Source organism: Cavia porcellus, unplaced genomic scaffold (genome assembly GCF_034190915.1).
Source record: "Cavia porcellus strain 051 isolate PalLab524CR breed Dunkin Hartley unplaced genomic scaffold, mCavPor4.1 scaffold_19, whole genome shotgun sequence".
In the NCBI taxonomy this organism is placed as follows: Eukaryota; Metazoa; Chordata; class Mammalia; order Rodentia; family Caviidae; genus Cavia; species Cavia porcellus.
In genome coordinates, this window is record NW_026947502.1 from 32,918,261 (window position 1) to 32,943,549 (window position 25,289).

A 25,289-nucleotide genomic window follows, 5' to 3' on the forward strand; every position below is an offset into this window, starting at 1 on the left:
GCAGTAAGATAGTTGAGGTAGGGTACATAGTTGTGTGAGTGTTAGATACTAAAGCGGTCTTTTGAAGGAGGAATAGTGGTAGATGAGAAGGAAAGGTTGATTTGGGGTATGATTTACTGAAGTACTTCTTTTATTTGAGTATAAGTGTCTGAGTACTGTTGAGTACTGTGAGTATTTATAGGATATTTTGTGGGGGCAAGGTGAGATATGTGAGAAAGGTGGTTTACTTTGTGACTGAAGAAAGGTATGCAGTTGTGAGAAGCTGCTGATAGGGAGGACAATAAGGCTAGGTAAGATCTGAAAGAGACAAAGGCTGAAGATGGTAAAGTTTGAGGAATAATACTAGAGAAACTAGAAGTAAATATGAAGGAGCTAAGTATGGGGAATTTAAAAACTTGGGAGGAGGAGTTTATGTGTTTGAAAAGAGAATAATGAAATATGTTAATATTGTCTCGGGGCTTTGAGGTGAAGAAAGTGGACAGGGAGCTGAGATGGAGAGAATCTACACCTATTAATATGGTGATAATTTATTAAGTCAGAGCCAATGAAAGAATAAATATGCAAAAGTAACATCCTAATAAACACAGGAAACTATAAAAGAATATAACATAACCCTGCATTGTTAAATAAATAAAAAATACAAAAACTTAAAGCCTATATGATGTCTGATGGAAACAAAGATTAAATGTCCTTTCTTTTTTTTGGTACTGGGGGTTGAACTCATGACCTTGTGCTTCTCAGGCAAGCACTTGAGCCCTGAGCTAAATCCTTGGCCTAGATTAAATATTCTAATGAGACACTGCATAGGTGATAACCAAGTAGCCTCTTTGTCCGAGAGTTCGAATGTTCACATTCCAATAACTCCTCTGGTCCCTCCACCACAATACTGAATCTAACTTAGACTTGACTTCTTTCTGCCAGGTTGCAGACATTCTTGCAGGGTCTGATTCAGTTTGAGTTCTTGGGTTAAACTCTTCCTTTTCCTCTCCCTGGGTGTGATGATAGATTCAGCAGACAGATTCACTGGCACAAAATTATCAACTGAGTCTGGATTATTCTTCTGCAATCAAATCAGCTATAGTAGTAATAAGCAAATGCATTACAGTGGTATCTATCAGTGCTAGTGGAGAGATGGTATAACATAAAATCCTGTTTTGGGTCTTCCTTTAACTTAGAGAAGAAATGCAGACTTTTTTTTTAAATTTTTTTTTGTTTTTGTTTTTTTCTTTTTTATGGGTACCAGGGATTGAACTCACGACTGCCTGCTTGCAAGGCAGGTGCTCGTGTCGCTGAGCTAAATCCCCAGCCCCCATTTTTCAGACTTTTTAACACTAAATTTTTATCTGTAAACTCAACATGTGATTTTGTAAAAAGTGCTTAATGTTGAAGTACTTAATTTACTTAACCCATAGGTGTTATTTTAGAGAGAACTAGGATCGATTTTGAAGAGTGAAAATTATGTCACTGAACTAATTTATAACAAATTTCAGTGTCCTTCTCAACTTTAGTGCCAGTGACTTCACTAAATGAGCTTTGGTCTCAGGTTTGCTCTCTGATTAAAAGTTCCTGGGAAGCCTGGTGTGCTATCCTGACTTTGCATTTGTATCAAACCATTCTCTTTTCCCTGTTAAGAAATCCAGCTTAGGAATCATTTTCCTAGTTCTCAGCTGGGACTTCATAGGATACTTCATAGTAGTGCAGCTCTTTTAGCTGTATTTGTATGCCAGTAACCATAGATCATGTATTTGTTATCATTTCATTTGTTCTTTTGTGATTTGGTTGTTTGATGCCATAGACACTCTGATGTTAAATGCCTTCTGAATGAATATTTATGTATGTAAACATAATGAAAATGTACCAATATTGAATTTTGTCAAGAAAGCAAAATCTGGGATGAATATTATTACTCCAATTTAATTAGTTGACCAGATCTTTACCCTTTGTAAATTTATCATCTTTTATTTTACTCAAGATATCTCAATCAAACACAAAACTTTTAGATGCAAATCTAACAATTTATAGAAAATTATATATTGAGTTTTTGCTTGTATGCAGTATTACTGATTATAGTTTTGGCAATTCATGTTTTCTACCATGACTTATTTTTTACTACTCTATTTCACAGTTTTCAGCATTAGAAAATAAATCTGTAGCTTTTTTGTGTGTTCAATTTTAGCCATGACCAGTTTTATTTTATTTTGATTATTTCTGTTAGTCATAGTTTTTATGAATTGTGTAAGAGAGAGCTTTTTTAACCAATCAGTGGGGAATTCAGGTACAATTTCTTTGGCAATTCTAATAGCAGACTTGGGCCGCACAACATAGCCCCATAAAGAGGAATTGCACATTCTTTAAGTACACTTATTTATACCAATAGTGAGGTGTTGCTCCCTAAATGTTAGATTTATTTTTATCATCAAACTTATACTATAGACCTGAAGTATGATGATTTAGATCTAGAATGTTCCCTCAAACTCTTGCACTGTCAGAGGCAGGGCTTTTAGAAAGTGAATGGATCATGGGGGCACTACAGCCGACTTGCTGTTAGAATGTGGGGCCTTGCTTGAGGTGATCAGTGAGGGCATGAACAGGAAAGATATATTTTTGTCCATGATTCTTCCTCTTTCCCTGTCTGTCTGCTATGAGTGAGCAGCTTTACTCTGTCTGGCCCTTCTGCTATGTCTCTTTGAGTCAGCCAACTTTGAAATGAAACTTTGAGTCAAAATAAACCTCTTCTCCTTTCAGTTGTGGGTGTTGGCTGTTGAATCTTAGTGATGAGAAAATGACTGAGACAGATTTTGCTACTGAGTGGGATCTCTGTCACATACCTGACCATGTGGTTCAGTGGACTTTGGAACTGACCTGCATTAGGAGTTTGGAGATACTGGTTATAGCCCTAGAATGCTATAAGCTGAGCTTAATGGGAGATTCTGGTGAGAGCTAAGATGAACATAATATTGATAAAAACACAGATAGTACTGTTAATGCTCAGGTGGTTAGGAATAAGGACTCCACTGGCAGTTGGGCTGGAGACTATATATGTTATGCTGTGGTAGAAAACTTGTCCTCATTTGCCTCAAGTCCTGAGACTTTGAGGGAGACTGAGACTAGGTGTTGTGGGTTAATGAATCTGGTGAAGGAAATTTAAGGCAGCCCATTATTTATAGGTTGTGGGATGGATATTTCTGCTTGGTGCTTTTATAAAGATCTATAGTGAGAATCAAGAGCAGATTGTGAGTTAAAGGTTTTAAAAAGCTTACAGTTTTATCAGAAACTAAACATCTGAAAAGTAGAGAGAAAGTATGGCTGCTGAAAAGACTAGCATTAAAACGAAGCCAAGTACTTTGCATGAGGATGATAAGAGTGATACCTTGAGGGCATCTCAGAAATCAGCAAAAATTCACCTTTCACCAATTTAAGAATGAAAGAAGATAAAATAAACTCAAAAGCCTTTGCTATGAGAAAAGAGCCCTAGGGAGCCCTATTTCAGAAAGTATTCCATAAAGAATTGGTTCATAGATTTATTTCACATTTCTCATCCATTTGGGCATTCAGAGGCCTCTATAGCCATATTTCAAGGGGGCCTGCATACTGCTTGAACTAGAGGCAGAGGTTGGGGTCGTGTACGTTTTACAGGCATGCACATATGACAGTTGTGGGACTAGGGAGGCTTCTGCCTAGGGTAGTGTGTGAAGCTGTGAGAGTGAAGCTAAAAGTGCAGCGAAGACCCAAGAAAATTGGAAAAGCTAACAACACGAATGTTTGAGGAAAGCTACTGGCACTGAGCAGAACCAACCCAAGAGAAACGGTATGAGGGCTACAACTGGTAATGCTGCTGGGGTAGGGTAACCCAAGCCCTTTGGAGCTTATATCTTGATACTGCTTATTTTGAGTGCTGGAAATAGAACTACAGGATTTAATGTTTGCTGTGCTTAGTTTTGGCCTTGCTTTTGTCTCTATCCCTGTACATCGCCCTATTTTTCCTTTGGGGATAGAGATATTTACTTTGTGCTATTATATGTTGGAAGTATTTTACTTTTTTAAAACATTTTTTTACAGGGGCTCACAGTGAAGAATTTGTCTTGAGTCTCAGAGGAGACTATGGAGTTGGAGTTTTCACGAGTTCTAGTACTGTTAAAACTTTGGTGACTTTTGGAGATGGATGAAATACATTTTTCATTAAGAGATACACATGAGTCTTTTGGGGACAAGGCTGGAATGTTATTTTAAACATCGGGTATGGTGACCCAGTTACCGGAAAGTGACTAAGACATGCAATAACAAAACGTATCTTAGGCCATGTAATTTTATAGTCATGTTAGAAGCAGAATTTGATTTCCTAAGGCTTTCAGGAAACTTACTTAAATGATTAGACTAATATATTCCCCATGCAAAACACATTTTACAATCATTCTTAATATATGCATAATAAAAAAGTACTTAACAAATTTCCTTCCAAATGTTTCCTTCCAAAATGAGGATTTACACTGTAATCTGTGCAACTCATATACGAGCACATATAGATATTTACTTTGGTTTTCTTGTGAAGCATTCACACTCCACTTTGTCAGGAATACACTTATGAAAAGGGAGATCGTTCAGAAGTTAGAATTTAATAATCTTTTGTTGTTCTGGAGATCAAACACCCAGAACCTCATGCATGCTAGGCAGGTGCCATGCCACTGAGATATACCCAACACCTGGTAATGTCCTATTATAATTAGGGCAAGGGAGAGTAAAAGAGTAGCTTACCTAAGACCCATTTCATGATGAGCATTTCTGTCCAGGAGAACTGTGTGGTTTTCACTCTGAAGATCTGTTTTGGGTAGTCTGTGAAGGTTTCATTGGGCAGGGTTTTAACACCTTCAAATCGGTCAGATGCATTTACAACTAACAATCCCAAGAAGATTGTAAAAGAAACTGCATGGGCTACAAACTTCATGAAAGGGCTCCTCAGTGTTCGTCCTAGCTGGAAACAAAATTGGTACAAGACATGTTACACTGGCAGTTCTTCATTGGTGCAGGTCTATCTTTTAAAACACTGATTTCATTAAATCAAAGTTTAATCAAATCCTCCACTTTGCGCAGAAACCAAACATTTTCTCAGCACTTATGCGGGAAATACTGCTCGACCAGAAACTTAGTTTTTTCCTCACTTACAAGTTTTAGTGGAAGGGAGTAATGAGGAATGTAACATTCTGACATACCATCATGTTATATGTGATTATACAGACCCCTCCCCGGGGGGGTGGTGTAATTTTATGTCTTTCAAATATTGGAAAAATAATCTGAGTAGAGTTCATGATTTTAAAATACACTTTGGGTATTTTATGTTGTTGTTTTACCCTTGGATTTTATGCTTACATTATTTTCAAATTTGTTTAGAGCTACAGATTCCTACAAGTAGATTTACATATATTCTCATAAACTTGATGTGAAGTATTTCACTACTTTCAGTTGTAGGTACTTTAATTTCTCTTTTGATTAGTTTTCAACTCAGAGGTTACTTTCCAGACATATAAGACTTTTTTCCTGTTTTAAGTAATTTTAATTGTGTTGTAGCATGTTTAAAGAACATAGATTTGTAAATTTTTTAGTTTTCTTTGTGGTCTAGTGTTAATTTATGCAATTGTTCTTCGTGAGCCTGAAATGTTCCAAAAGTTGCCCTTGTTGGTAGCCAGTGTTAGTTACATCTTTTCTATTTCATGACATCCCATCCAAAGGCCATTGAGATCTTTGGGGGTTAAACTAGGGGTTGCATATCCAGTCTTTATTGAACTCCTGTTAATGAACCCACGTCAGTCTCTTTTAGGTCACTGTCATCACTGTCATCTAAGCACCATGCCTTACCCCTGATTCAGGTACACTAACAAGGCAAAAGCAAAGCAAAACCTGAATCTCAGGTCGTTCTCCAGGGAAGATATTCATTTATAACTGGTGGCTGATTAATTGATGTTAACATTCTGCCTCGTTCAGTAGTCCTAGAGTGAAATGTCATCCAGGAGATGCAGTATTGATCCAACAAAAAATCAATTACAGTAACTTTTCTAGTTAAAACTTCCCTAATTATGACTGTGTTCAAAATAACATTTGTAAATCAAATGATTTGATAATGCTCTTTTAATTGGATTCAATATAATTATCTATTTTAATTCTAGTGATTAATTATGATTTAATTCTCTAAAAGCCATCAGTTTAAATTTAAAAAAAATAGTTGGCTGTTGTCCATCTTAAAACCCACATTGCAGGTCTACACACTAGGAAACCTTGATTTTGTTGATAGTGTCACATGACACTAAGAATAACTTTGGAAAATTAAGGGAAAGTTTATTTGACATTGATATGGCCACAGGTACCTTATAAATAACATTTCTTTATATTGTAACATTTAACTTTATTTACAAAAGTAGAGACTATAAAGTATTTTTGGCAATAGACAAATATAAAAATTCATAATGCAGAGATTAAGTGTAAGGACAAATAAAATATCTCACATATATTCAGTGAAAATCAATTAAATCATAATGCATTTTGATTTATATGATATTGAACAGCTATTTTTAATTTTTAAACGTTCTAGCTAGTGATGTTGACATCTTGTTACCTCTTTTATATTGTTATACTCTGGCAGAAGATGAATCTATAAAAATGGTTATGTTTGTTATAAAACATAATAGGAGAAAAAACCCTGATAATGCCCTGTGATTTGGATTATGTGATTTGGAAGGTTATCCTGGCTTAGTTCTCACTTGATCTCGGTATAGGGAGAAAAAATGAGATTAGGAATTGATACTGTTTCCCTTTTATTCTAGCCTTAAATACATCTTTTTAACTGTTAAAAATTAAAGATCAGATGAGATACAGTCATCGCAGTGGCTTTTTCCTTTTATTTTTTGTGTGTGTGCATGTGGGAAATTTCCTATTTTAATCACAAAGATAATTTTTTTTGAAATAAATTACCTATGCAGAACACTCTCTGCCCTTTATAGGGTGTCCAGATGAGCTAAAAGAAAGGTCAGAAGTCAACCAATATACGCCAGCAGTCCCTAGCTGTGGAATCAAACCAAAGGTAAGCTACCTCAGGTAACCATTTTTGATTAAAATAGATCTTTGGGAGATGGGGACTGTAGTCCACTCTGTCCACTATGCAGAACCTTTGAATCCAAAAACATACTAACACATCTTAGTCATTACTAGGGCCACATGAGCTGAAAACAGTAGGAGGATCAACTCTGTGGACTCTCAGTCTCTGGCTTGCCCCGTCATGGGTACTCTTTTTATTCTAAGAAATATATTTCTGAGAACATCTGATTAGTGCCCTTGCATTAGCTCCAAGCATATGGTATTCCAAGAGCCTTAAGGGTTGACAACCTTCTACTGGTTGGCATAACTTTGTTCCATACCCTGAACCCTTGTCCCTAACCACAAGTGTAAGCACTTGATGGAGACCTGGTGGCTTGTGGATACCAACATTGTGACAAAGCAGGTCAGTGGTTTTAGTGGAACACAGAAACAGTGTTTTGAAATCATATTCCTGCTCTTAAATCTAGAGAGTCTCCTTCACCAAATACCACTTTCAATTTCTGGCAGTTGCCAGTCATCTTAAGCAAGGCCTTATTCTACATTTGGAAAGCTGAATGGAGGCAAACTTTGGAAGCATTCCAGAAAGAAACATGCACTTTTTTTTTTTTGGTCTTTTTGAGACAGGGTCTTGCTATGTAGTTCAGCTGGCCTTGAACTCACTTTGTAGCCCAAGCTGGTCTCAACTCACAACAATCCTCCTGCCCCAGCCTCCTGAGTGCTGGGATTACAGGTGTGCACCACACCCAGCTAACACACACTTATTTTATGGCTCATTGGTTCTCAGATACTGTATCAGATGTCCTAATGAAATTAGTGGTAGATTCCTGAATAGGTTCCCCCAAAATTCTTATTCAAAATGTCTATCTAGAACTTAGGAATCTTCTTTTTTATGATATGGGATGTTTATTTAGGTATCTCCAGTTAGGGTACTGTCACAGTGTGAAGCTACCCTTTATTTTGTTATATGTAGAGATGCTCAGTGATAATGAGATTTACAAAGTAGGGCTTCTAAAGAAAGAAAATAAAAGGGTAGGTTTTGTTCTGTGGTAGTTTTGATTTCTCCATTCTAGAAAGTCCTGCCAGGTAATAGAGATCAGAATTGAATCCTTTCCAAGCTCAGTTGTTTAGCAGCTAATATATGTCCAATAAGCATTGAAGATTGTAATGCAGTTGATGTACCTAGGGAGGTGTACACACTTCTGTGTGTCTGTGTATGTGTAGCAGCAGATCTCTGCAGCTAGAGACCCTAGATGTAAATCACAGTTCAATAGATTTTTGTCAAGTTACTTACTGCCTTAGTGTCTGGGTTTCTTCTGTACCATGAAGATAAAAATAGCACCTCCCACATAAGTTTGATATAATCAGTGATTATGTAACACAGGAGCCACAGCAGAAAGTACTCAACATATGTCAGTGAGAAGTTCACAGAATTGCCCAGAGGGGAAGCTTAAATGAAACTTGACTGACTCTTGCAAAGGTTAGAGGCAGTGGTTCATGAAGGCAGTCCCACAGCCTCATTTGGGGAACCACTGTGTGCAACATGATGCTGGACACTAAAGGTGATGGAGGCATGTAATTTATCGACTAGTGATTTCTTACTGTTATTTTTTGAAATTCTGTATTATTTCTACCCTTTTTTATGTTTTGTTCTTTTTCTCTAAATAAAAAAAAAGAGTTGGTTCTTCCTTTCAAAGTTAGTGGGGAGAGACACAGGCTATAACCTGGTAAAAACTAGATGATGCAAAGTGTGGTGGTGCATACCTGTAATCCCAGAAGGAGGCAGGAGGATTGCTATGAGTTTGAGGCGAACATGGGCTGCATAACTGAGTTCAAGGCCAGCCTGCACTACATAGTGGGACCCTGTCTCAAAAAACCAAACCAAACCAACAACAAAAAACTAGATGGAGAGACAGGGAATAATGTTTCAGGCCTATGACAGGGTTCAAAGGGACCAGATCCTAGTATCTTCAGTTCTATCCCAGTTGGGTGACAGGTGCTAGACTATCCTTTCAGACTTGGGGACAGAAGTATTACTAAAGTAAGAGCAGCAGCACTCTGTTTCCTGACAGATTTTCCCTTCTTGGCCATGGTTTTCTGTAATCTACTGAAGCTGTCTGATAGAGACAAATGTAAGGGGAGAAACAGAGGCCTCTGAAATCATTCTGTTCCTCGGGTTGACTTCTGGACCCTGAGGATTGAGGATTCTTTTAGATCCTTAGCTTTGGGTAAGGTGAAGCAGAAATCTTCACAAGCTGCTCGCTCATGTCCTTCTTGCTAGATGTTCTGTCTGGGATGTTGAAGTACTCTTCAATAACGCTTTGACATTCTTCAAGCCAAGCTTGTGTGACCATAAGAACTGATAGGTTACACATTACAAAAAAACACAAGGTTGGATATAAAGTTATTTGCAGTACTCCTCTGCTTTTTGGAAGTAATTTCAGGGATAATTGAACAATGATATTTTCAGAGGTAAAAGAAGAAATATCTGCTTGTTTCACACTTTATAATCAGAACATACATACTTCTTCAACATTTTCCCAATGCTGACTTCTGCCTTTGTCTACCTACTATTGAGGCATTGTTTGAACCTTTAAGGATGTCTGTTATTCTTTTAGATCACAGTCCAAATTGTGAGTCACAGTGGAATAGCAAAGGTTATAAAACAGCCTAATAGCTATATAGGCACTTTGGCATTGGCACTCTTAATGAGAAAATGGAGAATTCTAGGAAAAGATCTAATGCATGAATCCATGTGGCTATGAGCTCACAGGTCTCCCAGTGGCCTCCCAGGGGCTCATGATGACAATGAGAAATGATTAACAAAATCAATTTTTTTCTTGATTGTACCAAACCTGTTCCATGCTCCTTGCCTGTTCTTAGCATCATATGTACCCATTTCTGACTTGTTTATCTCTTCAATCAACATATTAGCTGAACTCCTTTTTTAAACAACCTTTAGCTTTATAATCTTCATACTCAACTACCCTTTTTAGGGACTTTCAGAAACTTAGAAAAATCTAAAAATAGAGTTAATAGCCTTGGGACTTCAATAGGAAATAAATAATGAGTTCATCTTGGCAGGCTAAGGTAATTTTGGTGTTCCTAATAGTCCCTAAATTAGGACAGCAACTATTAGGAAGTAAATGCACCATTAGTTTGGAAAAAGAAGTTCCAACATTTGCTAGATGCTAATGGACATTAGCCAGCTGATGAAATTTGGCACTGACATTGTGTGAATGCATTTATAAAAGAATATTGATTCTAATTTTTTAAATAGAGTTGTAATAATATCATTGGATCATGCAATCCCTAGAATGACATTGTATTTTTCATAAAATTACAGAAATAAATACAAAGACAGTGACACCACTGAGTGTGAAACACCAACTTATTAATAGACTTTTCCACTGTGCCTTCTTTCTGGGAGGACATGGTATTCTGTGCATCAGAAGTCTTAGAAGGGGGTAGTTTTGTTGCACAGTAGATGTGACCTCTCACTAATTCCCAGTAATATCACTGCCAAACTTGAAAAGATCTATTTCTAAGTGGTGAAAAGGAAGACTAAAAATATCTTGACTGCTTTATCTATCCTTTAGCTGCCTCAGCGCAAGTCTGACAAGCTCTTTAATGAGGGGATCTTTCCTTGTAATGAGCAGTGCCACCCAGAGTCATCTCATGCTACAGACTAAGGCTTGTCATTCAACTGTCAATGTATAGCCCCCTCTGTAGTGCTTGGAATCTAGAAAGCTCACAGAAGTAACAAGTGGTTTAGTGATTGGGTCATGTTTATTTCAAGTAATTATTTTTTAGTCTTACTGGAGGCTTTAGGAGCACCAAATGTCAATCAGATAAGTATCTGTAAGGAGGAGAGAAAGCTCCAGTTATGGGCCAAACTTTCCTGAAAGAATTTTCTCTAGACGTTAAAGACTGCTGTAAGTCTGACCCCTATATCCTCTGATCATGCTTAAAGTTTCGGAGATTTAAAGGGCCTAAGAATTTCCTGTCTATAGTCACATACTCTTTTTGGCTGATTGTATGTGCATATTTCCCAAGAGTTGCCTCAGATCTGCCAAAAATTTAAATTTAGTCAATAACTGACATACTGTCTCTTTCTGAATTTTTTCCCACATGACTAGGCAGGCAGAGGCAAATGAGTTATCTGATGTTGGCTTGTCCCAGTTTCTTGAAGCCCATCACATTTAGTCTTGTACCAAAAGTGAGAATTGGCAGCGTTTTCTCTATACTGTTACTGTTATCTTAATTACTGAAAGCATCGAATTAGTTTTGAGGCTCAAAGACTGTAGAGAAAGGTACACCTATCTATGGAGGCTCTGGGTGAAGGCAAGACTCTATCCTCCATTATAGATGATTCTACCATCAAAACATGTCCAAAACCAGTGACCAATTCCAAATCAGCTCTAAGCCTGGTTTTACTCTTTGATCTTTTTCAGCTCATAATAAAGGACAGGGAAATATGAATTTTGATTTGCAAGTGCATAGCACAAGATGACCTTAGAAACAAAACTTTCAGGAGATATAAAGTTGAATACTGTGAATATCAGCTTTCTGGCTTTCGTTTCTTATGCTATCCTGTGGAAGATGTGCTGAGGCCTGATCTCTGCCTACGACCCTCACCCGTTCTGAGGCAGGTATTTCATTGGCTGCCTGGCCAATGGCCTTAGCAGCAGCCTTGAAGTCTTCAGCCCAGCAACCTGATCTGAATTCTCCATATTTGGGCTTGTCAAGAGGGTCAACTTGCTGGTGATACTTTTATTAGTGTGAATTAGCTGATTGGATTTTCTGTGGAACTGATCTCCATGTAGCCATACTGTTTCTACTGAATGTTAATTACCTACACTTAATTCCTTTAAAAATATATCACTAAGTCAAGGTAGCTTCATAACCTTCAAAGACAGTCTTAAACCCATGAATCATATTTCAAAATTTCTGCATGGGTTGCTTTTCCAGGCACTAACTCTTGTCTGAAGATGAGGGTGCTGGTGCTTTCTGTGGCTTTGGCACAAATCTGTGGGCTGTGGGAATGATGGTACAACCAGTGGGATGGTTTTGGTACCTGGAACTTTCATTCCTCCTCTTACAGGTGGTCACTTGACACTCTCCGTTGTATAAAAACCCAGTCTTGCACCTTTTGAATTCTTCTTTTGCCTTTGTCCTCTTTATAACCTAATTAATTGCACATGCATCAGGGCTGATCAAAGAGGCTGGAAACTGAGGAAGATGTTGCAATGGATCTGTAGTGTTCCAGCATGAACCACATTTGATTTTCAGCCTACTAGCTATTTCTGATTTCTGAGCCAACGTCATGAAGTGTATGCATTATAATGAAACTGAAGGAGTAAAGGAAATGTTCCATGAAAAGGCTTTAGCAAAGAAAAAATACTAAATAAGTACCGGCTGTTACTATTACCATGATTATAAACATTATACTATAGGTTTGGAGGATATGCTTAGAACATTGCATAATTAAAAGAGAAAAAAATGCCTTTGTTGCTCTTTTTATTCTGTTATTCATTCATTTAGATTACTCTTCACATTTAAAATTCCCATTTTATCATTTGCGTCTTTTAAAAAATAATACACAAGACAGGTCTTAACGTTTTCTCTCTTAAATTGTTGTCTACTTTTGCCAGATATCTCAAGACATTTTTTTTGGTTAACTTATGGTGGTGTTGGGATTAAACTGAGGGTGTTGCACATGCGAGGCAAGTGATGTACACTGAACTACATCCCCAGCACAGAACTGTTACCCTTAAACGGTGGGAGAAGATCCACTGCTGAGTATAGCAATGTGAGCTTTAGGTCATGCTAAGAAAAGAAGAAATAACTGCAAACGACATGCACCTGAAGCAGTCTGTACCTTGCTGCACGGAGCAATCCAATAGGCTATGGCGAGAAAAGGGAGGCCTATGGAGACTCCAAACACAGCCAGGAATTTCACAGCGATAGACTGTTGACGTAAGCCTGAGAGATTTTCATACCACATGGTAAGCAATTGCTGCTGACAGTTAGGATGAGCAACGAACTGTAAAAACAAAACAAAAACAAAAACAAAACGCAAACAGGAAAATGGCATCGATATAACTTAAACAGTATACAACCTAGGGCTGACATGTTTCACTTGGGGTTGGCTTACGTGTTAGAGCCAGACTGGCTGGCCTAAGTACTGGGTTAGAGTGAGTGGGGCTTCGGACAGTTTGAAGGAAAGTTCTGTGCTGTGGTCAAATCCCTGTAGGGACAGGCTAAACTAGTGCTTTGCAAAATGAGGTCCTGGAGAAATCTTAGGCACAGAATACAACAGATTTGGTGTAAATTTTTACTACAATTTAGGCTGGTCATCTGATCTGGGCAGAGTTCATTGGTGAAGCAGCACTGAGTAATGAATGGATCATGAATGGGATTTTGGAGTCAGAATTGGGGGTTTGAATTTTAATCTACCACTTACTAGCTGAGTGTCCTTGGGCCAGCTACTTTACCTTTCTAACCTTCAACAGTTTCATCTGCAAAACGTGTTTATCATTGTCTGGGAGGATTAAATGAACTATTACAGGAAAGTTACCCTCTCTTTTCCTTTGTGTTTCCAGAGAATTTATAAACTTAGTACTTTTTAAAAATTAGATCTTAATGGTGTTTAGCTTGGATCTATGGCTCTTCCTGTGGGGGTGTGGGAGCACTGACGCATCATATCCTCTGAGTACCTTTCCTCTGGGACATCATGCACCCTTCTCACCACCACTTCCATCTCCTGGAACTGTCATGGCCTAATGCCAAGGCCACAAAATGACCAGAAGAGATCAGGATATTATTATTTGACTAGGGGTAGAACTTTGACCTAAATTGGGCCCATTAGGTTTTCTTTCTAAATAGTGGACAGTTAACATCTAAATGGGGGAGATCATAGCAGCTCTCTTCTACTGCGTGGACTAATTGAGAAAACAAAGCCAGTTAAAAAGAGAGAAAGGATGAAGATGTCCAGCAAGAGGCTGAAGTAGTATCTGACCCTTCCCGGAGTGCAGCTCCACTCTACTCATGTTCTACCAGGCGTTTCTATATTTATAAACAAAACAATAAACAAAATAAAACAATTGCCTTTTTTCCTTGATCTAGCACATTGACGAGTTGCTGCACCTAAAACCTTGATTTTCTGCAAATTGTTTTTGTTAATTGGCCATTTACTTAGTTGTGTTCTGATCAGTGACTGATTGTGGCAATATTTAAGTAAGATGAATGGGAATAAAGTTTAAATTTGAGATTTTAAAATTTGTTAGCTTTTTCTCCTCCTATGACAAGAGGAAAGCACTGTTTACCCTTGTTAGGCCTGTTCTTTGGTTCTTGCTCAGGATACTTGTGAACTGTACAGAAGCATAGATGGGATTCACAGGAAGAGACTAACTTTACCCTGGAGTGTAATATGCCCATTTTCACCTCATTTGCCTCACTGAATATTAAGGGTACATGTTTGATGATTCCTGGGAAACAAGAAACACTCTTTTTTTTTTTTTCACTGTAAGAACAATATAAATAGAGTTATTTTGAAGTTCTCAATGCAGATAACAATGCGTTTGTAAAGATCTCCATCTTCTAGGAACTCAGAGTAGCAACAAAGAATCTGTAAGGATCTTATTAAAGGATTCTTGGGTCCTGTAGCCCCTAGTAATGGTATTAACTTTAGTACTGGATGAAAATGAACATAATTGTGTCATTACTGGATTTATGGCAAGCATTGTAATTGTTCCCTGCAATATAGTTACAGTGAACTTTCAGTCCAGAGAGAAACTCTCAAGCCAGTAGATAATATGTTGCGTCCCATTTTTGGCTCACAATAAAAAGGAACAAACAGAAAACAGTGTAGATGTTTTACTAAATCTTAGAGTCTAATCAAAACATGGTCCTAAAATGACTTGGTAAGTGAGCACAGGAAGTAGTCATTTTTGTTTTTGAATGGTGCCAAGATGGCCCTGCTTTAAAGACTCACAGTTTGGCTAGTGGTGGGGGCATGCCTCTGTGGTATAGTAGAAGACGTACTACTTCACTCCTCTGTGCTTCCCTGTCCTGTAGCTCCCCTGGTAGCACTCTTTGCATTCATCATCATTAGCTTCTCTGTGTCTGGGAGAAGCCAGTCTGTGCTTACTCTGTTGCTTCTCTCCAGGTAAGTCAGTGCAACAGATTACAGGGTGGTGGATGGACAAAGGTTTTGAGAGAGAACACAGTGAAGATGAGCCCTAATTTCCCTTTTCTACCTGAGAGGAAGAGTGTAGTCCCAACTGAGTAAGCGGAGTCTCCTGAAACTCTCTTCCCTTCACTATAGCTTCGCTAATTTCCACAGCTGTACTTGTTTCTCCATAATAAAATAACCTTGCTTCATAGACAGACTTTATGATATAATGCCTCAGAAAGCTGACAGCAGCTGGTAGCTGGAGCCCAAATTCATATTTATCTTTTTATGTGCATTTTTCTATACTTGTGGCAGGCCTTGGAAGTCAACTTTGTGACATCTGGTTCAATGTATATCAAAGGATTTTTTTTTGCTATGATTTTTAAATTTAATTTATTTATTTATTTATTTATTTTTGAGATTCTGCTGTAGTTTTGAAGCAGAGAAAAATATCATTCCTGTTCCAAGGAGGATGAGAGTAGAAAATGAATTACACCAACAGGAACAAAGAAAACTCTAATCAAAAGGGCACACAGGCAAGGAACAAAGTCAGGAAGAACTCAGGGTGGAAAGAGGATTTTCAAAAGCAAGGTCAGAGTGGAATCAATGGAAGAGAAGCCCAGGGCTAGAAAAGAATGGAACTCAGAAAATTGGTATTGTCTTGGACTTGTTTTCTTTGATATCAAGCTCACAAAAGAATGGAATGATCAAAGGATGGGTATTATTAAGAGCTTTGCCCAGGCCATTCCTGCTCTGAGCCATTCTGGCTTAAAGAATGGTACACTTTTAGGAACATTCTTCAGAGAATGTGATGTGAGGTGACTTGATTTTCTCATGACATGATTCACACTCTTCAGAGCAGGGAGTTTGTAATAGGCTGGAGCTGAGAATCTTAAAAGGTGGGTTTATGTGGGGCTGAGTAGCATTGTAAGAGAAAACAAAATAAACTATATCCATCATTGGGATGGACTGCAAGAGCTAAGAAAAGTTAAACTGCAAGGAGGAATAGGAGGGGACTCTGAGACAAAATTCTTTATCATAGAGCTTCTGGGATTAGCCAGACTGAGGAACAGGTCAGGAAAAGCCGGAATTCATGTGGCTTCCGGTTCTTGACTCCATTCCAAACCAATTATCCTGGTAGCCCATTTGTATCAACCCCAATGTTAATGTAACATTTGTACTCAAACTTAGTTTCTGGTAATATCACACCTAAAAGTCTTCATAGCCATTAGCAACAATGTAACGTTAGTTTATGGGGAACTCTAGGGCTATTGACTAACTATGGCTCTTACTTGGATTTTAATTAGTCTATCACCTACTATTTCTTCTGCTAAAGGAAAACCACACCCTTCATTCTTTTCCCTACTTTATATTCATTCACAAGGAGATACCTAATGTTTTAGAAAGTGGTTGTTACAGAGCTACATAAATTCCTTAATTAACCACACAGTAAGTATGTTAAGGGCTGTCTTATGGAACATGAGCATCCACTATCCAGATATCATGGTAGGATATAAGGCTTTTTCTGCCAGTGAGAGGTCAGATACATGGACAGCCTGCAGGAAACTCCATTGTCTTTACTCCTCCCGCACCCACCTTAGAGGTTGCTAAGTCCTGCATGTTGTCATTTGGGGTGAGGGGAGGAGGACTATCTTTGCAGCTGTATGATTTCCACATTCCTTAAGCATAGATGTTTCTCTCTGATACAAGGGTTCATTTATATAGTAATGAGATGTGATAGTGCATGATTTGATAAGCTGTAAAAATAATTTAGCTGGAGAAAAATTTCATGAAATTCAATTCTTATGGAGAAAATAATGCTTTTAAAAATAGATATGCCACCAAAGGCCTCACTAATGTCTGATGTAACTGTGGTCAAGATGTTTTCCTTCTACACATTAGCATTTGCTGGTAGAAATCTTTTCTTTTGGAAACTGTTTACATGGGCAGAAGACCAGTCATCAAGAGGCTGTTCTCAGTATGGACAGTGGATCTGAGTTGGGCAGAAGACCAGTCATCAAGAGGCTGTTCTCAGTATGGACAGTGGATCTGAGTTAGACTAACTTAATGTTTCTCCCTTTCACTTTGCCTTGGCAGTTCTTTCAAGTCATACAAGTTGGAAGGGAAGGAGAGAGATGAGAAAGGTTAGTAATGTGTTGGTTTGCTCATTTGTTCATTGGTTCATTCCTTTAACAAACCTTTTCTCAGTGACTGCTCTCACCAGATACTGTGCTCAGCACTGAAAATGTGGCCACATGGAGCTCCCAGCTTTATGACAGTGGGAGTAGAATGAACATAGCAGTAACCCCATGCCAGTTCCTGAGCAGGTCCTCCATGATGGGTGGAGAATGAATGCCCGATGCCCAGTGGAGCATGGACCATTAATCGGTGCCTTTCATGTTGTTTTATTGTGGATCCTTTCACTTCATGTGTGAAACCCAGTGGTGTGTGCCCCACACTCTTGAGCAATCTAGTTACTCTGCCTCCACTGACAACATCTTGCAAACTACAATTCTCTGTGCTAATGGCATGGTTAAAAGCACAAATTCTGAGGTTAGAGCACTCAGGGATAAATTCCAGATCTTCAATTCTTAACCATTTGACCCTGGGAAAACCACTTCACTGCTCTTAGTTTTGTGTTCCCTGAGAGGAAAAAATGTGTGGTGGCGTTCAGCACATGGCCCTGTGCTTAGTCAGTACTGAAGGTTGGCACTGGCATGATTGCAGGTGCTAATTCTCCTCTTACTTCTTCTAGTTCCCCCCGACCCAGGGATGTCTGGTTCTTTTACCTCTTTCCTTTGCTAAGTTTATGCCATAAGCAGAGAGTGCTGAGTGTCGCATTCCTGGAGTATGTAGTATGTCGCACCCCTTGGTACTAGGGATACTATATAAATGTATCACTGAGCTACATCCTCACCCCTTTCCCTTTTTATTTTGAAACAGGGACTTGCTGTACTTTATAAACTGAACTTGACTTGTGATTGTCTTGTCTCAGCCTCTATAGTAGCTGGGGTTACATACATTTAACCACTTCTCGCTGCCACTATTTCATTAAATTTTAAATTCATTTGGTATGGCACTGACATTGTCATCATGCTCATTAAATCTGTGTATTTAGCCAGTCAACTCTGGAGTGGCTCTCATAGGAGGATGATCCATTGCAGTCTTGAGAGGATGGGGTAGTACATTTTGGGAGGGAGGCCCATAAAATCAGAGCTCTTTCAGAGACCCTGTAGGAATGGGCACCAAGCAAAATGAAAAGTTTTAAAAGACATCGTGTAAGTTTTTCCTGAGATTTATTGAAGATCTACTATAGAAGGAACTTCAGGTACATTATTATTTATAATATTCTTTATAATAACCCTTCAAAAATGGATGTATGCTATATCTCCCCAGCATAGTGGGGTGTCTTGTCACCCCATTTCAGCTGAGGAAATTGAGGTGTGGTCATCTCAAGTTGCTCCCAGTCCCACAGCTTTAACACTGAGGTTTCATTCTCAGCTAACATATAAGCTTGAGCTCATTCACTGAATGTTCCCTTGGTTTGGTTGCCATGGACTGTAACTTTTCCTGATCTTAGTTTCGTGTCATAAATAAAGCAATATAAAGAAAACATTTACTGAGCACTTACCATGGATCAGACCCTGTGATGAGCACATTATGAATACTTTTTCTTTTACTCCTTGTCATACAATGTGGTGGCCCAACTTTTACGGCCATTGAAAAGCTGATAGTACTGTGACAGTTACTAGGACACAGAGCCAGGATCCAAATTCAGATTTGACTCCAGAGTGGCCGTTCATAACCACTTCCTTATATTGCCTTTCCCAGCTGAAGGTTCCTGCATCTCTTCTGGGTCAGGCCACTGTCCCATTCTGTCTGCCAAGCAGGAGAGCATCTCTGTGAGCCTGTGGATTTCAGATGTGCCATGAAGAAGCTTGTATATTGTTCCAGCCAGAGTCTTGGGTGTCTTTTTTCCACCCTGCGACAGTGGGCTATGTCTTTGTGGGAAGAATGGTTGATTTCTGGCTTTCTTCTCCAGAGTAGTAGAAGTTGCTATGCTAATCCCATGTCCACTTCATTTTCACTGTTTGGGGTGGATGGAGGGATAGAGGGATAGATGGATAGGATGTTAGCTGGGGAGAAAGGAAATAACTAAAAGGGAATGAAAGGACAAAGGAGGAGAAGAACAAATCAAGGGAAGGGAGAGTGGGAGATAGAGTTAAAACCTGACCTTCATCTACTTCAAGGGTAGTTTCTACTCTTTTGCTTCTTGTTCCTAGTCTCTTGTAAAATTGCAGCAAGGCCGTTTCTAGAATTTTCCCCAGGTTTAGCATCCCTGAGCCTCTGCTCAGGATTCCTGGTTCCTGAAATGTCTTTGCTCTTATCTCTACTTGTCCAAGTTTTGACCATTTCAATAGTGATCTCTTGGGGCTGAGGATTTAGCTCAGCGGCATAAGTGTCTGCCTTGTAAGCAGACAGTCATGAGTTTGATCCCTGGTACCGATAAAAGTGAAAAAGACAAAAACAAAACAAACAAACAAAAAAATAGTGATCTCTTTCACAAAGATTTATCCTATGCATTATGGATAAATCTCTCTTTCCTCTAATGTGTTTCTTATTTTCTCCCTCTTATAGTTATATGCCTGTATCATCTGTACTGGAGAGCAGAACCCCCCTGGAAATTTAAAGATCTTACCAGGAAAAACCCACACTATCTTTCTGGGGAGAAATCTTCAGAAAAAAAATGAGTCAAAGATGGGGACAGGAGTTGGAACTGAGAGCACAGTATTTGCAGCTATAATCTGAGGTCTTGGTGTTCTGCCTGGGCGCATTGTGCCTCTCTCCTATTTATAGTTATACATGCAAATTTTTTTCATCTGCTGACCACATAAACATCTGTCAGACATCCTTTCATTGTTGGGAGGTTCCATGTGGGTGCATGTTAGATGTCTCTCACTTGATTCCAGCCTGCCCTTCCTCCTCTTCCATATGTTTACTCTAAATCCCAGCCAATCTGGAATACTTCTTGGTTGTCTCTACAGCTGAAGGTCCTGCCAGGCAGCTGCTCTCTATGATTCCTGGGAGTTTTGCAGGCAGCAAAAGGAGAGCACATCTCTGAAAGTGCTTCACTTCCACACATATTTTCATATTACCTACTCAGATAGCTCGCTCAATTACTATTAAAGACAGCTCTCTGTTTCTATGTCTCAGTGATAGCAGAGCATAAAACATTCTGACACCTCTCTTTAAGTAAACTTCTGTTTTTCTAAACCAACAAGAATTATTTATACAAATGTTCCCACTTGGTGGGCTGTTCTGAGAACTGTGCTTGTGACTCAGTAGCATCTCTTTTACCTGAGAATGAGTAATGTTAGGATAAAGATAGTAATCTATGAACTACCTGTTCCTGCATATTGGCAGTTTAAGGACCAAGACAGATGGCTCTGGACTCTTATGGCTGCAGGCAAACCATTTTCTTAGTACAGGTGGCCAGGGAAGAGGTTGTGGCTGGCCTTCTTGAAGAGTGATAGAGTGCTGTAATTTTCCAGTGCCCACTAGGCATTCTCTTACTTCAGTGAACTTGCTAGTGAGGTGACTCAGTTTCCATTCTGGCTGTGTTGTCATAGCCAGGATTCTAGATGACTCTTTCCGAGCCTCACAAGTTGCTCTCCATATCTAGGCATCAGTACCTTGACCCCATGCAGGGATGGGATGTACCCTTTGTTATTAAAGGAAAAGTAATAACTACTTCTAGCAAACTTTCTGGAATTATTTTCAATTACTTCTTTTCTTGAGTCCTTCCTTCTAGCTGAGCAGCTCTACATGTAGTAGTTCCTACGCATGGCGTATGTCATCATCCCCTGTCTGTGTTCATGGAACTTTCGTCCTTCAATCTCTAGTTCAGTAGTTAGCCTTCAAGATGCAACTTCCTGTCTACCTCCAAGTCCCACAAAGTCCCTCAGCCCCTACAGATCTTTTGGACTTCTGTGGGTCTTTATTCTGGGTCCACTCAGTTGGCAATCTTAACTCATGAGTCAAGCTGTGAATAGCTATATTCTAGTGTTAATGTCTGGCATTTTCTGCTATTTTAAATCTCCTCTGTGTCTCCAAGAGCATGCAGCCATATGTTTTGCCTGTAATAGGTGTTCACAAATTTCTGTTCAGTGATTGATAAACCAAATGCTTTCTTGAATCCTCTAAAGATTTGTTCCATAACTTTCTCTGTGACTCATCAAAGAATAACTTCTAAATATAATAAATCCTCTATCATTCTGAGTAGTCTGGTAAACACTGAACTGACTTCATATCTTTACTAAGCAGAACACAGAGGTGATGAACACTAAGCTGGGTTCTTGTAGAGGAGAAGATTGAAATGTGAATGTAAAATAGGGTTTGAGGATTATCTCTTGGATTGGATGAAGATCATCTATTTTCTCTCTGTGTCGTATACCACTTTGAACTGACATTAACTTACCATTGCGACACCAATTCAAATGTTTATGCAACAACAATAATTATAATGCTAGAGAATATTTGTTGAACACTGTTCTGTCAGTCTGTGCTTAAATAATCATCATATTATTTAATCCTGTATTTGTCTGTTTTCAGTTTCTATTACAAAATAGCTAGGTACTTGTGAAGAAAAGTTTATCTAGTTCACAGTTTTTAGAGATTATAAGTCCAAAAAGAGTGGCCCCATTCATTCTGCCTCTGATAAGGATTTCCTGGCTACATCATAACAGGGCAGATGGCATTGTGATGGGAATGTGTATGAAAAGGAGAAACAATATGGTAAGACAGGGAAGCCCAGAGACCAACAAAGAGCAAGCCTTGTTGTTTTATACAACTTGCTGGTTTCAACTTATTCAAAAGGCCAGCATTAATTCTGTCTGGTACTACCATGGTCTAATGAGCTTGTACTAAGCCCCATTTTAAAGGTCCCACCACCTTGCAACACCACTACAGTGAGGACCAAGCTTTCAGCGCACGAATCATGAAGGGGTGTACCCAACCCATATCCAAAACATAGGAAACCCTCACATCAGTGCCTTGAGGTGCATAGTGTTATATCTTTAGTTTAAATATGTAGGCAAAAGACATGGATGGGTAACTATAATAAATCATAGGCAGGCTTCCGTATATCAGTAGATGGGCTCAAATATAGATTAATTTGACTTGAAAGATAAAGTTTTAAATTGTTATCCTATATCTCCGCAAGACAAATTTAAAACCAGGGAGACATGACAAAGTACACGGACCATTATTTCTCCTAGCCCACAAAGGCAGCGGATCTGACCATTCCTAATGTTAGAATTCTCATGTCTCTCTGTACTGCTGTCTGTTGTACTACAGGGTCCCAGTGGAGCTAACGATTAGGAACACTCAAGGTGCAGGCAGCAAAGCCAGTTTCTGTGGTAACTAGATCCTTAACACGAGTGAGTCATCATGTTAAAGATGAAATCCTGGACTCTTTTTCTCCCATATGTAGGCAAGGGTAGCAGTGTAGCAGTAACTGATTTTGTGATGGCTCAGTTGCTTAAATCACAACTTTTGTCAGGAGCCAGATTAGTGTAGAGGCCATCTCAGCCCAGATTTACAGCCTTGAAGAGAATAGACTCCACTCAAAAACTGCTTTTCTGAGGGGCCTAATTAGGATTGCAGGCCCCTTTCCAATTCCCATCTAACTCTGACATCTTACTAAGAAGAGTTCAGTTATAGACAGTTTGCTGAGCCTAAATTCTGCCTAGATAATGGATAAGTTGGTTTATAAGTCTGCACATCTTGTTGTGTTGTCACTTCAGTGAAATACTCATAGTTGATTTCAAATTTTAATTTTTTAATTCTTAAACTTATAAAATGTTCCTATTATCAGTATTTTGATATAATGATGCATAAATGCTGAAATAATAGCATCACTGTTGGTTCAAGAATTAGAAATAATGTGTGTAACACCAATGTCTTAGCAGCTGATGAGTATAAAGCTATTCCCACCAGTACATAGCCACCTGTCTGTGCATTGATTATAAGGTAAGTGCCTGTCAGTTCTAGGTAGCATGTACCTTAAAAGATGGAAGACATGGTAAACAAAATGGTTGATGCCCTACCTTAAGAATCTTGTTAATTTCTCAATCTTGATAGTACTGGATCCTTTCAGATTTGATGACAGGGAACTTTTAACAATGATAACTGCCTCCTATGAATTCTTATTTAATTTGAATTTTTCACTCAAGTTGCTCCAGCTGTCCCTAAAATGCACTAAGTGCAGAATATCAGCTGCTACTTCCTCATTCTCTAAAAGAGCCTCAGGTGGACCAGTCCAGCCCTCACATACAGGTGCTTCTGTGTCTCTGCAGCCTTGTTCTGGCTACCTTTTCACCAGCTCTCAGATCTTGCTTCTGCTTCTCTTGAAGTTGCCTGCACCAGTCCATTCTGCTGCCAAGAATGACAAGCCCTCTGCCAAAGGCGTGCTTCCTCTTGAAATCTGGTGGTGGGTCAGAGAGGCCCCATGTTATGCTGGGTGCAGTCTTTCTTTGGACCTTGATGCTTCCTTGGAATGTGGGGCTTGATTTCTTCACAGAGGCACACACTTGCTCTCCTTTGCTTTATTCTCCAGATATCCAGTGTTTACAGAATACCTATCTCTTCTTATGCCTATGTTTTCTAAAAGGCAGTTCCCTATCACAGTTGCTGGGAATAATGCCTGGAGTGAAGGAATATTTTTCATTGCTCAATAATTTCTCTTTCCCAGGGTCTAGGCTTATATAACTCTACTTCTGATGAGCTAAAGTGGGGGATTACTTGTCTTACTTCATGTTCTCTCCATCTGACTATGTGAGTTAGCTTTCCACTAGGATAAGCTTTCCACTGGAAAGAGACAGATATAAAATCCTAAAGCAGTATTCTTAGCTCCCTACACATAATTCATCTTGACTTGTGAAAAGGGGTATTTGAAGGTCTGATGCTTCAGGTCAAAATCACTGCTCATGTTCCACATTTAGGTCCCGGCCAGATTTCTTTGGGGGGAGGGGGTGGTTTCTCTCCAATTTTTAAAATAATTAACCTTACTTTTTGTTCTTCTGCCTTCCAGCACCAACTCAACCAATAAAGTTAGAACACATACTTATCAGTAAATGCTCACTTTGTTCCAGTATCAGCCATCGTTCTTCACATGTAGAGCTCATACAACAATTAAGGAGTATCTTCTAATTCTATATGTCACACCACCCATTCCTATTGTTTAAGGCTTGAAGAGATATTGTTACTGAGCCCAAAAACCTGGCACATATCTAAGTGCAATGCTTACTACTCTGTCCTCCAAGGTACTGGGTTGGATAACTTCAAATGGTGCTTGTACTTCTCTGAGAGATGTGGAAATTCATTACATCTCAAACACTAAGAAACATTATTTCTAGTTAAGTCATTTCTGATCATACAGTGATCTCAGGCTCCCAGATCTTAGATGCCAGATGAGGACATGAATATTCAGTATCCAATGCAAAGGTCCCCCAGGCACTTACTCATATTTGCTATTTGAAAAGTAGTCCCCACATGCTTTGACATATCCAAATAGAGAACATTTCTTGTTGAGTTGGGTCAAGTTTGCTCATACTTTGAGGGGATTTTTTTTCTTTTTCTATTTTCTTTCTTGGTTCAGGAATCAAACTCAGGGCCTTGTGCTTGCCAAGAAGGTGCTGCACTGCTGAGCTATATCCCTGACCCTGTTCATATTTTGAATGATGATTTTTATCAACCAAATGGCAAATACAATCTTTTCCCTCTTTTCAGTGTATTCATATTCTTTAGAAGAGGAAACTGAGTCTCGTAAGATGAGACATATATTTACACTCAAAAGAATCTACCAGAATGATTCATCTGCCTACACTCAAATTTATCTAACCATCTTTAGCTATTCTACCAAGCCAGCTACAAGGAGCACAAAGATTAATAATTATGTCTTCTCTCTTTTGAATCTTAAGTCTAGTCAAGGGAACAATGAAACAGGTACATTCAATATAGCTCAACAGGTGCC

General features: G+C 38.8%; 1 protein-coding gene across 1 annotated transcript in view; it reads right to left on the reverse strand.

The window, feature by feature from the left end:
* Trpc7 (transient receptor potential cation channel subfamily C member 7) overlaps nt 1-25,289 on the reverse strand; it is a 157,324-nt gene that overhangs the window by 68,678 nt on the left and 63,357 nt on the right. Inside the window, exons 4-5 of the mRNA XM_003473173.5 lie at nt 12,962-13,126; nt 4,753-4,969 (exon numbers count right to left, since the gene is read on the reverse strand). Coding sequence (XP_003473221.2) covers nt 4,753-4,969; nt 12,962-13,126 — 382 coding nt within the window. The remainder of the gene's footprint in view (nt 1-4,752; nt 4,970-12,961; nt 13,127-25,289) is intronic.